This window comes from Pelophylax lessonae (genome assembly GCF_965119305.1).
Source record: "Pelophylax lessonae genome assembly, chromosome: 4".
NCBI classification, from domain to species: Eukaryota; Metazoa; Chordata; class Amphibia; order Anura; family Ranidae; genus Pelophylax; species Pelophylax lessonae.
In genome coordinates, this window is record NC_138771.1 from 199091269 (window position 1) to 199107386 (window position 16118).

At 46.8% G+C, this 16118-nt stretch overlaps 1 protein-coding gene across 4 annotated transcripts in view; it reads right to left on the reverse strand.

The window, feature by feature from the left end:
* The window catches only part of LRRK2 (leucine rich repeat kinase 2), an 816940-nt gene that overhangs the window by 539306 nt on the left and 261516 nt on the right, over positions 1 to 16118 (reverse strand). For all 4 annotated transcript variants that reach the window (XM_082254234.1, XM_082254231.1, XM_082254232.1 and 1 more), the window contains 2 exons: positions 5020 to 5148; positions 2860 to 3030 (listed from right to left, as the gene is read on the reverse strand). In XM_082254234.1, the coding sequence (XP_082110360.1) occupies positions 2860 to 3030; positions 5020 to 5148 (300 nt within the window). The remainder of the gene's footprint in view (positions 1 to 2859; positions 3031 to 5019; positions 5149 to 16118) is intronic.

A 16118-nucleotide genomic window follows, 5' to 3' on the forward strand; every position in this document is an offset into this window, starting at 1 on the left:
TGTAATTCGCTGCAGATGATTTGTGCAGCTAATTATTTTCAGTCTTGCCACTTCTGATTAACCACTTATTAACTGTACACCCCTTTCCCATGCACCACTTTTTTTTACATTTCTGTTCTTTAAAAAAAAAAAATTAGCCTCAAAAAGAAGAAAACACACACATCTAAAGATTCTACTGTAACGTTGTAAATGGTATTGTAATAGAACAGTATTAAAATACATTCAAAATTACAGAAACCGGATTTTGTATTTTTGCCAGTCTAGGGCTTCTAGCTTATGAAAGCGGTAAAAGAAGTATGGGAAATAAAAAAACAAACATACATACATGTTCACCTACTTTGCAAAGACTCAAATTATTTTCTGTAAATGCCAGTCATCAGTCAGATGAGCTTAGGACAGGTGGTTTTGGCCTGTTGGAAAGAGGCCAGGATTCATCTCCTTGTAGTCTGAGTATGTCTGTGTACCTGGTTCTTCTGGGCCAGTTTAGTGCAATGAGAAACCAAATCTTTTTCTTGTGCTCCAGCTTGTGGAACAGGGTAAGGAAAAAGTCAACAACAAGAGAAGGGCGCACCGACCTTGTGCATTACCACTATAAAGTTTATTAAAATATAAATGGGTAGCGTACAATATACTCACAAACGTTGGATGAATACATGCATGTAGGAAATAGGAACCATACATGCATGTAGGAAATAGGAACCAATCGCCTCAAGAACACTTCTCTACTGCTGGATGGCGTGATGGCGTCCACAAAGACCTAGCTTGGCCATCACACCATACAGCAGTAGAGAAGTGTTCTGGAGGCGATTGGTTCCCATTTCCTACATGCATGTATAGATCCTACGTTTGTGAGTATAATGTACGCTGCCCATTTCGATTTTAATAAACTTTTTATTGGTAATGCACAAGGTCGGTGTGCCCTTCTCTTGTTGTTGTCTTTCAGTGTTTTTGGCTACCCTTGGTCCTGAGGGGGCAGCAAGACCACCTTATCTATGGTAAAAAAAGACCATTCAGACCGTTCACCTTCCCGCATACCACTTGAGCGTAGGAGAGAAACTGTTTGAGGAAAAAGTCACACAGGGGGGTGGGGGCACTAGATTACCCTAAACTGAGAACTGGGGGTTACCAAGGCATCCAATTCTGGCTCTAGGTGATCCTTGGTCCTGGCCACAAACAGAGGTAGTTTGCTGTTGAATCTGGAAGCCTAGATGTCCACATTCAGGATCCCCCATTTTTTACATATAAGGGTGAAGATGTCTGGGTGAAGAGCCCCATTCCACTTGATCCAGGTGGTGGCAGCGGAGATAAACTGCTTTCAAGTTGTCTACTCCTGGAATGTGAACGTTAGATTCCTGGACAATGGGTCTCTGTCCATGAGATTATTTAGCTTGCTTCTGTCAAGGCAGCATGAACCCTGGTGCCCCCTTAATGACTGATGTAGGCCACAGCCATGGCATTGCCTAGCGCACCCTGATTGGGTGTCCATGTCAAAGGGGGGTCCCAGAGTTTCAGAGCTATGCCTTTTGCTCTGAGCTCCAGGATGTTGATGGGGAGCTTGGCTTCCACAGGTGACCATTTTCCCTAGACCATAAGGGACAGGAACACTCCCTTGCAGTACTGAAAGTCTGGCACTTCCCAGTGATAAGGAAGGAAAGACTTTTATTGTTAGGACTGGGTTTGAGATCCAACAAGTTAGGGAATTCCTTGCTTGGTAGGACAGGAGCATGGGTAAGTTGAGAGAAGGAGCATGCATCTTCCAGGTCAACAAGATGCTGTGTTGGTGAGGTCTTGAATGAAATTGCATAAATAGTACAGCCTCGAAGGAGGCTGCCCTGAGGCCTAGAGCTCCCACATACATTCTCTGTGCTTGTTTTTTAACTCCTGTCGGCTCCCAAGGTTTTACTGAGGTTGCATAAATCTGGATACACTTTAATTTGGTTTTATTTAATTTGGCATTAGACAGTGAAGGGTGTATTAAATAATTGATTGAAGAATCATCCAAAGATAAAATAATAAACTAAAGAGGTATTAAACCCAAAACCTAAAATTAAATATTTTGCTGCTTGACAATTATTAGATGTGGTGGTTGTATTAGTTTGCTTCAGGCTTTTTCCCACTGTTTTTACCTGGTGATTTGGCCAGTAACAAAATTCCTGTATTAGAGCGCCCCCACTCTGGTTGAAGGAGCACAGGGAGGACATTTGGACAGCTGCATTGTCAGTGTGGGGGAGGCGAGTGTTAAATGGACTAGCAGATCTAGATAACAAATTGAAGCCAAACTCCAGCTAACACTTTATAAAAACAGTTACAGCAAACCATTTTTTTTTTTTTTTTTTTTTAGGATAAAGGTTTTCCATGAATAAATATAAGCTGATCATTGTAAGCACCCCTTCTAGTGTTAAATGGTTTGTCACATTAGAAGAGATCTTGTTCTTTTAAAAAACAGACATACTAGCTAAATCACCAGATAAAAATACAACAAAGCAAGCCTAAAAAAGAAAACGAATGCAGCCATCACATCTAAGAATTGGTAACCTGCAATAAAATCAATATTTGCTTTTGGGATTGATACTGCTTTAAGCTAACAGTTATTTCTCCTTAAAAGGTCCATCACCTTAGAACACTGGCAAAAAAGTGAGTGGGCTGGGTTAAAGGGAAAGGGCCTAGGGGATATATGCTCAAAAGCTTGCCAGTATCTAACACCTGAAGGAACGAGCCTATAACCCTGGGAAAATGAATATTCATCCTGAGACCTGTACTGTATGATTAAAATAAATATTTTAGTTGACCCAAACTTTGTTTTAGGGTATGACCCTTACATACCAAGCAAACTATTACACAACGCATCAAAATGAGTACCTGAATGATCAGTGATGTATGTTTTGTCTTTTTGTTCACATCTGCCCCCAACAAAAGCAAGCTTTCAGTTATGGCTAAATGGTTTTCAGCACATGCCTTTATGAGCAAATTGTTTTTCAAGTCTTCTTCCAAAGTCATTTCAGCAAAACATTGATAGCACAAAGTCTGCAACTAAATCATAAAGAACATAAGCATAAAGGTTAAAAGTATATATAATTACTAGTTCTGTTTGATAAGGATTCCTCGGTTATGCAAATTTATTAAAGCTAAGGTTTAATAGTTTTCATATCAATTTGTATGTTTCTGTGCAACCCTTTGGATCCTAGGCCCATACACGTATGGCATTCTAGCAACCTATTAAAGTTGTTCCCGTTGCATAATGGAATGGCAGAGGGTCTACCTGAGGTCAATCAGAAAAAAATCAAGTCAGCAATATATGTATATGTATATAAACATCCTCAGGAAGTGGTGGCAATAACAGGATCATGGCTGCAGCCGCAGCTGATATTCTTTAGAGGCGGTGATGAAGTTTCTTGTAAAAGTGGTCCAAACGGGTAAACATTCGCCTGATCACTTTTTCACTTTTATGAGCAGCCTACAACCCCCACTCCTCCCATTCCATGAGTGTGTATGCTTTTAAAGTGTGATATATTTGGCATCTATTTACTCATCTTTTATAAAGATTTTACCCAAAAAATGGGTATGATACACTGTTTGTGTGCACTAAAATTCACTAATCTGTATTTTTTTCCTGAAAACTGAGTTTTTAAAATGGCTGCGTAAAAACCGTGATGTAAAAAAAATTGCAACAACCACTATTTTACTCTCCAATAGTTTGATTTGGGGGTTAGAAGTCATTTTCTAGCAGAAAAAAACAGATTTTCACATGTATGTGGGTAATGCCAGAAATGGCATAGGCAGCAGGTGTTTAATTCTGTGAAAGCCTAAACAATAAAGTTAACACAGACCTACAAATATTTAAAAAGGCATTAAATTGCATATAGTCACGTTTTAGTCTTTTGAGAAGTTTCCGCATTAATGTAAAATGTCAGAACACCACTCTGATAATGCTAGGGAATTTTTTTTTGCACATTATTAAAGCATACATATCAGTCCTTTCAACTATCTCTTCAACTGACAATCTAACTATACAATTTCTTTTAGATGTAACGACTGTGCTATAGGAGGGTTTATCCAAACACTCAGCTTACATAGTAACGAACCAGGTAGGCCTTTGCAGTAGAGGTGGTACGATTACTACAGTCCATTAAAGTCCATGGAACGTAAGTGAATAGTGTTAGCTAGTGTTGGGGCCTTCTATATCTTAAAGCACACCAAAATTCCTGCATGCGCTAAGGCCTTTTGGTGCAAAACTCGCCAAAAGCATTATGTGACCCCCTGATGATGTCAGACATTGCTGACAAAACATGTGGGGCAGAGCTTCTGTGACACATCACTTCCAGTGTTTGGAGCGCAAATCAGTAGTTGCGGTTTCTATTTGTATGCTGTAATATGACTGACCATATTTTACTTATGTAAGTGCAATTTTAACAATTTTTAATACACCTATGATAAGACTACTAGACTATAAGAAATTCCTCTACCTTTATCCCTAGAGGGAGGGAGTTTTATACAGAGGGAGTTTTATACAGAGTCTCTTTAAGGTGCAGGAGCACTATTAGATAAACGATGAGCTCAAATCATTCAGTACACCAGTGTGGGGGGCGGCAAGAAATCTAGCGCACGCATATGGAGATAACTATCATAAGCAATATGACCTTCTTTGAAAAAAGAGGTCTTTCTGGCAAGTGCGGCGTGCGTCTGTCGAGAAGAGGAAAAACACTTTTTTCTTTGTTGGCACTTTTTTCCTTCACAAATAGATGGATTCACAGGCAAAGAGCACTTTAATTATTATTTTAAACTTTAATACAATAAAATTTGTGTTAAGTGATATATATTTATGTTTGTTGAACACATTTTTGAATTTTAATTTTGCACAATTTTCTATTGTTGATAGCACGATCCCTTTCTACTATTTATATGTTAAATAGATTATAAAATTCAAGAATGGAAATTGAAAGAAATATATGAATTGCAATATACAAACTTAAAAAAACATACAAAATTAATACAAGATAAAAAATAATGTGAGATGGTTACTTTCTGACTCCGTCTGTTTGCCAAGCACAGGGAAATCTGATAGAAAAGCACAGTGTCAAACTCTTCTAGATCCAAAAGCTTTGCAAAGCTATGTGACAACTTTATCAGTGTAATGGCTGTCCGAAATCCCTAAAAGAACAAAAAAAAAAAAAAAAAAAAGAAAGGAAAAGGTATATAATTATTCTGAATATAATAAAAAATAAACAGATCTATGATCCTTAACTACTTCAATACAGGGTACTTTCACCCCCTTCCTGCCCAGACAAATATTCAGCTTTTCAAATTTTTTTCACACAAATAGTGCTTTCTTTTGGGGTTATTTAATCACCACTGGGTTTATTTTTTTTTTTGCGATAGAAGTGAAGAGAGCGAAAAATAGAAATTTTGTAAGAACTTACCGTAAAATTATTTTCTCTGAGTCCTCTGACAGTCGCCGCCCATCCATATTAGCCTTCACTATTGGGTAATGGCACCCTCTCTAGGAGTAAGCTAGGCAGATAGAAAAGTTTTGTATTAACATTTCTATACTTAGACACAACTCTAGGGGGTCGTCCCCAGCCATTATCCCTGATCCAGTTACAACTGGTCCTCAGTTTGTAGCAAGCAGTACTGGAAGGCAATAACCCCCAGATCCAAAAAACCAGAGGGGTGGGGGCGGCGACTGTCAGAGGACTCTGAGAAAATAATTTTACGGTAAGTTCTTACAAATATTCTATTTTCTCTTACGTCCTCTGACAGTCGCCGCCCATCCATATAAGGCTTCACTATTGGGATGTCACAAAGCAGTGCAGGTGTGAGGGGTGGGAAGACGCAACCAACTGAAAAGGTAACGAAAAAACACCCCAAGGAAGAGACAGAAAAAAATATGTCTCTGCAAACAACCGCCGCACTCAAAACTTGCGGACAAAAGAAAAATCCGAGGATGCAATCCATAAATTTTGTAGAATTTTGGGAAAGAGTGCACAGATGATCAGGTCGCCGCTTTGCACACCTGAGCCACAGAAGCCCGATGGCGAAAAACCCAAGAGGCGCTGACGGCTCTAGTAGAATGGGCCTTTACAGGGAAAGGAGGAACCTGACCCTCGACGGAACAGGCCTGAACAATCGTTTGTCTGATCCAATGAGAAATGGTTGCCGCGGACATGGCCCAGCCCTTCCGAGGTCCCTCAGGAAAAAACAAACAGGGAATCAGGCTGCAGAACAGATTCCGTGGCAGACAGGTAAACCCCGACCGCCCGGACCACATCCAAGGATTGCAAAGCCACCTCCTTGGGATGCATGGGCTTCACACAAAGCGAAGGCAACACGGTAACTTTGTTGAGGTGGAACAAAGAAACCAACTTGGGAATAAAAGACTGATTGGGTCGCAGAACGACTTTATCCCCATGAGGCACCTGATAAGGAGAACAGCAGGACAAAGCCGCCAATTCAGACACTCTGTGAGCAGACATGATAGCCACCAGAAAAGCAACTTTCTGGGACAACACAGGCAGAGGAATATCTCTGATGTTCTCAAAGGGAGATCTTTGCAATTCAGACAACACCAAATTCAGGTCCCAGGGAGGCAAGGGAGCCTTCCTCGTGGGAGCCAGATGCCGCACCCCTTTAATGAAAGTGCGAATCAACGAATTTGACGCCAAGGGATGTTGGAAAAAGATGGCCAAGGCTGACAACTGAAATGCTAATCCACCCCTTCCCACATGAAGGCCGAAACCTTCACCTCCGAAACGGAGCGAGGATGGAAACCATGCGACTCGCACCAGGCAATAAAGGCTTTCCAGGTGTGATGATAAATCCTTCTAGAAGTAGCTTTACGAGCCTTTAATAAGGTAGGGATGACCGCAGTCGGAAGACCCCGATTGCTTAAGACCTGGCTTTCAACAGCCACGCCGTTGAAGCCAGAGACTGTAAAGAAGGATGGAAGATCGGCCCTTGAGACAGAAGATCTACTCTCAGCGGAAGCCGCCAGGGAGGCTCGACGGCCAACGTACTAGGACCGACGTGGCCAGTCTGGGGCCACCAGAATTACTGGTATCTGTTCCGACGCCAACCTGCGGAGGAACCTGGACAACTGTTAAATCAGAGGGAAGGCATTCATCAGCCGATACCGGTGCCAAGACATCACTATCGCATCCGTGCCGTCCGCCAGAGGATCGCGAGGTTTGGCCACGAAATTTCCCACCTCATTGTCGAGACGGGACGTGAACAGATCCACGTACGGAGTCCTCCACCAGGCATACAGGAGACGAAACTCCTCCGGATGCAGGGACCATTCTCCCTGGTCCAAGACCTGGCGACTCATAGTCCGCCTGCCAGTTATCCACACCAGGAATGTGAACAGCCGAAGTAGCAGGAACGTACAATTCGGCCCAGGACAGGATTACGGCCGCTTCCTTGGCTGCCCGGGCACTCTTGGTGCCCCCTTGGTGATTGATATAAGCCACAGCCGTGGCGTTGCCTGTCTGTACTCGAACTGGACACCACTGAAGCCGAGATGACCAACGGAACAGACAAAGCTTGATCGTGCGGAGCTCCAAGACATTTATCGGCAAGGAGGCCTCCACCGCCGACTACGACCCCTGGACACAACGCGTGCCCAGGACTCCTCCCCAGCCCGACAGGCTGGCATCCATGGTGAGCACCGTCCACAGCAGAGGCATGGAAGGACTGGCCCTGTGTCAGGGTGGGCGACCGGAGCCACCACAAAAGATCCGACCGCACTCGTTGCTCAGAGAAATCCTCCTGTCCAACGACCGAGGCGTTCTGTCCCACCTGGCCAGGATCCCCACTGGCGGGGTCCTTGTGTGAAATGGAGCAAACGAGGCAGCTTCGAAAGAAACCATCAAACCACATATAGGTCCGCAAGGAGGAGAGATTGTTGTCCCTGAGGGACCTGATACCATCCCGCAGGGTCCGGAGTGTGTGTCCAGGAAGAAAAACTCGCACCTGAGCCGAGTCCAGGATCATCCCCAGGTACTGAAGATGAACTGAAGGAGTCAGTGCCGACTACTGAAAATTGATGGTCCACCCAAACTCCCAGAGTGTCTGAAACCGGCACGGCCAGAAAACTAGACAAAGTGGCACACAAGCTCAACCTTAACGGGAGGTCGGCTAGACAACTGAGGACCGCAATCCCCATTAAACGCTGTAAGGCCTGCACCGGAGCCAAAATCTTGATGAAAACCCTGGGAGCCAAAGCGAAATCGAAGGGTAACGCCACAAAACTGGTAAAGCTCCCCTGCCACCGCGAAACGGAGACATCTCTGAGGACCCTCGAAGATAGGGATGTGTAGACATGCAACCAGCAAGGCGATGGGAGGCCAGGGAGGCAAGGAAGTCCCCTGGACCCAATGACGCCAGGACCTGCTTTAAGGGATTCCATCCAGAACTTCTGCACCCGTACAAAGCGGTTCAGAGACTTCAAGTCCCGAAGCGGACGCACTGTGCCCCCTGTTCTGGGCACAATGAACAGGTTGGAAGAAAAAGCTGCGAAAACCGTGAAGACACGAGCACAAAGACTCCTTGGGCAAGCAGAACTTGCCCAGCCCCCATGAGACCCCTGAGACGAGCAGGAGGCAGCTGGAGAGCTGACAGAAAGAACCTGTCTGCGGGGCGAGATCGAAACCTGATCTTGTACCCTGAAATGAAGCAGCTTGCGAACCCCCCTGTCCCGAATGCTGGACAACCAGGGTTCCTGAAAGCAACGCAGACGTCCCCCCCAACCCTAAGACAGGTGAGGGCGTACCTGCAGGAAGAGGTGGACTGGGCCGCCGACTCAAACTGACCGGCCTTAGGCTCACCCGACCATGGCTTCTTGTGAGCACCAGAGGGCTTGAAGCCCTTGTCCTGCGCCCCTAAGGTACGAAAGGACCCACGCTGAGACTTTAACAGCTTGCCGACCGCCGCAAGTAGATATAATGCGGCGGTCAGCCCCGGCCAGGCAAAGTGACGTATATATACGTCACTAGCCTGTGACCAGTTTGTGAGCCGCCCGCAGCGGCTCGTTCACGGAGGAGTCCGCGCGTGTGAACGGCGGACCCGATGTCGGCCGGTCACACTACGATCGTCGGTAGAGCGTACATAAGCCGCCCGTCATTCTCCCCTGTGTGAAAATGGAGATAAGACGGTTCTACTATGTAGAACCGTTGATCTCTGTTTTTACAATAGGAGACCTGTCCCACTACAGTTAGAATCACGCCCCTAGGACACACTTAACCCCTCCCTCTCCAATACAGTTAACCCCTTCCCTGCCAGTGTCATTTTTACAGTAACAGTGCATATTTTTAGCACTGATTACTGCAGTAATGTCACTGGTAACCCCAAAAGTGTCAAAAATGTCAGTCAAGGGTCCGATCTGTCCGACGCAATGTCGCAGTCCCGCAAAAAAAAAAAAAAAAAAAAATCGCAGATCGCCGCCATTACTCGTTTAAAAAAAAAAAAAAACACCAAAAATTACAAAATCTTTCCCTTTGTTAGTAAACGCAATAACTTTTGCGCAAACCAATCAAAATACGCGTTTTGCGATTTTTTCTACCAAACAAATGTAGCATAAAATAAATTGGCCGAAAATGTTAAAAAATTTAGATTTTTACATTTTTTGGGGGGAATTTCAGATAAAAAAAATGTGAAAAATATTGTTATTTTTGCAAAATTTACGCTCTTTTTTTGTTTATAGCGCATGATCAAAAAAATCGCACAGGTGATCAAATACCACCAAAAGAAAGCTCTGTTTGTGGGAAAAAAAGGAAGTGAAATTCGTTTAGGTACAGCATCGCACGACCGCGCAATTGTCCATTAAAGTCACGCAGTAAAAGATCGCAAAAAAACCCCAGGTCGGAATGGGGGTAAAATCTTCCGGGGCTTAAGTGGTAAAGGAAGGCCCCCGTCTAGCGCGGGAGGACCTACCCCTAGTGACCAGGGGCAACCGAGTACTTTTACCCCCCGTAAGCCCCTTAATAAACTCAGCCCAAGTGCTCCCAAAAGGACGACTCCCCACATAAGGAACATCAGACACCGTCTTTTTGGAAGCGTGGTCAGCCGACAAGCTTTTCTGCCAAAAAAAGCGGCGGATCGCCACCCCGACCGCAGACAACCGAGCGACTAACGGAGCCTTGTCCAAGGCCGCGTCACACAGGTACATCCCCATTCGGGTAACCCGATCCACCATGTCAAGGGTATACCAGGGTTCTCAGAAGCACCTTGGCCCATGCTGTGAGAGCCTGAGGGGCCATCACTGAGGCAACCACAGGTTTAAGCAGAAAAGCACCTCAACGCCCTTATCAGCCAGATCTTTGAACATCGGGGAGTCCTCCACTGGCATCGTGGTGGATTTAGTCAGTCTGGAGACAGTGTGGTCCACTTAAGGGGACACCGTCCAACGTTTGTCGGCAGCCTCCTAAAAAAGGGATAGCGTTGTGAAAAGACGCTTAGGCACCACCAGCATATGTGTAATACAACGTCACCGGTCATGCACAAGTTTGTGAAAATCCACAGGGCAGGGAAACCTGACCTGACTTAAGGGCACTTCTGAACCTGAAGCAGCCCTTTTACTTGACTGAGAGGGCTCATCGTCAAGATGGAGAGTTTCCTTAATGGCGCTAATGAGGGCAGCTATGGCAGCGCATTCCCGTGATAACGAGGAGGAAGATTCTTCCACCTCCTCCACCTCATAAGCGGAGGACATGGACCCCACAGGAGGGACATCGTCCGTGGCAACCATTCAGGCTCATACGAGAACTGGGAGGGCATAGGCCGTTAATTTTTATTTTTTTAAAAATATTTTTTTTTTAATTAAAGGAGCGCTCCGCAGATCCACCATCGATGCAAAAAAAGAGCACAAGCAGCAGAAAACGGAGACCAGGGAAGAGGTCTCAGGAATACCCGAAGCCAACACCAGGCCTGCGGGGGAATAGGTAGTCTGGGAGTCCAGAAAGCCAAGATAAAAATAAATGGGACGCTGGCCATTTAAATCGGCGGTTCTCGCAGAACCCCACCGCAGCCTTCATTATCTGAAAGAGCCCCCTCAGAAAATGCAAAATCCACAAAAAATAACAGTTATGGCAGAAAAAAAACCTTTGGCATTAGTAAAAATCCCCCCACAGTTTCAGAAACTGTCACACTCTGCTCAGTGAAAAAAATGGAGGAAATAGAGGAAGTGACCTCACTCCTCTAGAGGCCTAGCCCTGGAGCCACAATAAAATGGTGCCTAATGAAACTATGTAAAAAAGCACCGGCATGATGGCCGCTTGCCCTTAATAGGCATGTGCCCTTACCCAAGATGGTGCCCGATTGGCAGCAAGGCAATATACATGACATGGCTGCTGCCCACACACAGAGCCCAGTGACCTGCCCTCACCTACAATGGCGGCCGCGCTAAAACGGCGCCAAACTAAGCGTACACACTCGGTCTGGCCACCCCAGGGGACCCTAAGGAGACCCCTCACCGCTATGGAGCCCCTCCCAAAAAACCCCCAGGTACCACAAGTACCCCACACAGCGCCCTCACCAGGGCCAGGGGGGGAGGGAAATAACACCAAGCCAGCCAGAAGGGGGATCCCATAGAGACCACCAGCCCTGCCTTTCCCTAAGAGTGGGAGCACAAACCCCCCTAAAAGTCCCCAGGGACAAGGGGGTATCAGTACTCACCAGTCCAGGGAAGCGGGCACCGCTCTGATACGGGAGACCTCCCACCCAAAGTGGGGGTACCGTCAGCCAAGGAGGGATGCTAGCAACACGCGGGCGTTCCGGGCTAAGACACCCTCAGCGAAGATGCAGCTCCGCAGGCTCGTCCCCATTATGAGGGGCACTGTTGTTGCGAGGCCTGGGCGCACCAGTAGCCTGCGACGCTCGTTGGCAGGCTGGGATTCCATAAGGATCTATATTACCCAGTGTGAGGCCCAGCTCTGCAGTCACTTGTAGTCCTCCAGGAAAAAGTCCCTGACTAACTAGTGATAGTAAGAGAAAATAAAAACCTATTTTCAAAAGAAAAATACATATTTTCAGAAAAAAACAAAGAAAAACCGAGACACTAGGTCCCGGCCAGGAGAGCTAGCCTACTCCTACACTAGGCAGTATAAAACTGAGAACCAGTTGTAAATGTATCAGGGATAATGGCTGGGGACGGCCCCCTAGAGGTGTGTCTAAGTATAGAAAGGTTTTGTATTAACATTTCTATCTGCCTAGCTTACTGCTGCAGAGGGCGTCATTACCCAATAGTGAAGGCTAATATGGATGGGCGGCGACTGTCAGAGGACGTAAGAGAAAACTGGATTTTTGACTTACCGTAAAATCCTTTTCTCTTAAGTTCATTGATGGACGCAGTTCTCTCCGATTCATATCAGTAGGGTTATACTGCCCCCTTCAGGAGTAGGACACTAGGCAGGAAAAAGTTCTGGCTACGCCTATGGGCAGTCCCGGAGGGTACACCCTCTCTCTTCCTGCATAGGATGTCAGTTTTGTATCAAAGCAGTGTCAGAAAGTAACACCAACCCAACTCAAAATAGAGGGGCGGGTACTGCGTCCGTCAATGAACTTAAGAGCAAAATTTTACGGTAAGTCAAAAATCCAGTTTTCTCTATCGTTCATTGACGGACGCAGTTCTCTCAAATTCATATCAGTAGGAACGTCCCAAAGCAGTGCCATAAAATGAGGGGTGGGAACAGCAGAAAAGAACAAGACCCAAGGCCAAACACAGCCAACCAGGCAACATAGGACTCATCAGAACAAAAGATGAGGCCCACCTGAAAACAAACAGTAAACACCCTCAAGGAAGGCCAAAAGCCCTCCAACAGCAGCCAGCAAAAAATCTTGCGGCCGAAAAGAAGCATCTGCAGATGGCAGTATATGCACCACATAAAACATAGCAAAGGTGTGAACAAACGACCAGTTAGTCGTCTTATAACCTGAATCACAGATGCCTGTATGGCAAAAAGCCCAGGAAGCACTAGGCGCCCAAGTAGAAAGCGCCGAAACAGGGAAAGTTAGGACCTGACCCATAAATGAAGAAGCCTACACCACCGACTGTCCGATTCACCTGGAAACAGTCGCAGCAGACACAGGCAGCCCTGTCCTTGGGCCATCCGCGAGCACAGAGAGCGAACCTGACTATGGGAAGAATCAGTAGTCGCCAAGTACCCCTCAAATGTCCAAACTCCATCCAGAGTATGCAGCACACATTCCATAGGATGAGGGGGCTCAGGACACAGGATGGCAACACAATGGCCCCGTGCAAGAGAACACTAGAAACCACCTTCGGAGAGAAGGACGGATCCGGACGAAGTACCACCTGGCCCCATGAACCAACAGAACCAAGCAGACAATGTTGCCAGTGCCGACACCCCGTGTGCAGAGTGACAGCAACCAAGGCCACCTTCTGCAATAAGGTAAGCAGGGGATACCCACGATACTTGCAAAGGAGGGTCTGGAAGAACCAACTGCACCAACCAAGGTCCCCAGTTGTCGACGGAGGTCGCACCAGAAGAACCAAGTGTCGCACCCCCTGGAAAAAGTTACGCACAAGGGAACGGGCGGCCAACGGCCTGTGGAATAAAAATTATCAAAGCCGAACCCGACCATTGACAGTACTCAAGGCCAACGTTTGATCAATCCCCCTGTTGAAGGAAGCCAAGATCCGGCCACTGAGCAGGAGCGAGGGGGAGTCCAAGAAGACTCACACCACGCAATACAAGACTTTCCCATATGATGAAAAAAATCATCATAGAAGATGCTTCCCACGCTTTACGCAGGGTGGGAATCACCGAAGCAGACAACCCCCGTCCTTTGACACCTGGCTTACAACAGCCAAGCCGGAAAGCCGAACGTAAAGCCGGACGGGAGATCGTCCCCGGAGAGAAGAAACCCAAGGATGCCTCAGCGGCAAGCCTGACCAGGTCGGCGTACCAAGCTCGGCGAGGCCAGTCGGAAGCCACGAGAATGAAAGAAATCCCTGCCACCTCGATCCTGTGAAGGATTCTTGGCAGCAAAAGGAGAGGAGGAAAGGCAGACAGCAGCCGAAACTGACCTCGGCCCATCCGCGAGCACTCTCGCACGGCCATGCCGGCGTCAGCCTTGCACAGGTGACCACGCCAAACATCTCAGCATCGAACATGTTGAACCTAGCGAATGTTCTTGCCCATGACAGAACCCATGAGGCCACCATTGCACCCGCCAGAGGGTCCCGGGAGCGGGCCACGACCTCGGCACTATCCTGTAGATGCGATGCCAACAGGCCCATGTCCGGAGTGCCCCCAAACGAAGGCAAAACTGCTGGAACTACTCCGGATGAAGGGACCATTGCCCTGCATCCATGGCCTGTCGACTGAGGCAAACCGCCTACCAATCCTGTTGTTTCTCCCCTGGAAAGGGAACAGCAGATAGAGCTGGAACAAGGCGCTCTGCCCAGCGAAGAAACATCACTTCCAAGGCAGCAAGGACACTTTTGGTGCCCCCATGGTGAATGACACAAGCCACTGTCGCGGCGTAGTCATTGAAAGTGCACCGGACAGCTGCAGGTGCCCGATCCCCAGAGGGATGAGCGAAAAGGACCGTCTTGAAAAACAACACCATCAGTCCCAGAACTAGCATGCAGGTCCAAAGGGAAGACCATGTGCAGAACAGCAACAGTCGACCGCAGTCTAAAGTGCCAAGAGTTTTGACCCCGGAGGGAGAAACACCCTGACCGACTCAGAAAGTCCAGTCTCATGGAAAGGACCAGGGATGATTTCTGAAGGTTCAGAACCCACCTGAACTCCACCAGAGTTCCCACGGTGACAACCAACTTCGTTGTCAGCACCGTAGGGGACTCCAAACAGAGAAGCAAAGCAGCCAGGAAACCAGAGTCGATACGCCCCGCTGCTGCAACAGCGCTAGGACCGGAGCCAACACCGTCGTGAAGACCCTAGCAGCATAAGCGAGACCAAAGGGTAATGCCACAACCAAGAGATCCTTCCCCACGGCAAAAAATGGAGAACACGTAGCTGTCCAGAACATAATGGGACGTGAAGGTAGGCAGCTTGATGTCTATGGATGCTAGGAAGCACCCTGATGTAGAGAAGCCACCACCGTGCGAACCAATACCAAATAAAATTTGTGATCTGCACAGAACAAACAAAGGACCACTAGGTCCAGCTTGTCGAACCAGAGCCTGAACTGCCCCACAGAGCACCTGCAAGCGATCCGGAGACAGCCGTACACAGGAAGGGAAAAACCTTACCGAAAATAACCGGATCGAAATTCGATCTTGCAACTGGACCGCATGACCTCCCTGTTATACCTGAAGGGTTTCACATGTACTGTTTATTTAAGGCTGGCTCCACCCAGGAGTGATGACAAGGGTCAAGGGGCAGAGTGGCCATCTTAGAGACATGTAAGAGATGCATTGATATACAGAGCTGTCCTGTAATGCATGTTGTAGTGTACAGTGTGTCCTGAATAAACATCCGTTGTTCCAGACCAGAGTCCTGTGTCTCTCACAACACGGAGAATATAACAGTGGTGACGAGGATGGGATTTACAAGGTTACTATCTGTGTGAGAAAAGAAAAAAAAAAAAAACTCTGGATTGTCAGCTGGATACAAACACCCACAGAGCCCAGCAGGAAAATGTCATTGATCGGGACATTAAGTGAATTTGATGGACAACAGACAACCTGGAGTTCCTGGATTGAGAGACTGGAACAGTATTTCTGTGCAAATGCCATCCCAGGCGACAGGCAAGTAGAAGTATTCCTGACAGTGGTTGGTACTAGGACATATGACACGCTTAGGGATCTCCTTTTCCCTGAAAAACCAGCAACTAAGACTTTGGCAGAGCTCCTGACACTGTTAGGGAATCACTTCCAGCCTAAACCACTAGAGATTGCAGAAAGATTCCGGTTCTATCAGCGGCAGCAACAGCCAGGTGAAGATATTAAGGCTTATGTGCTCGCCCTTCGCAGACTAGCCTCAACCTGTTCTTTTGGGGAGTATTTACGAACTGCACTGAGGGATAAGTTTGTCATGGGACTAAATAGTGAGTCTAGCCAAAAGAGACTGTTAACAGAGAAAGACCTTACCCTTACAAAGGCAATTGAGATAGCTTCAGTGATGGAAATGGCTGTGAAA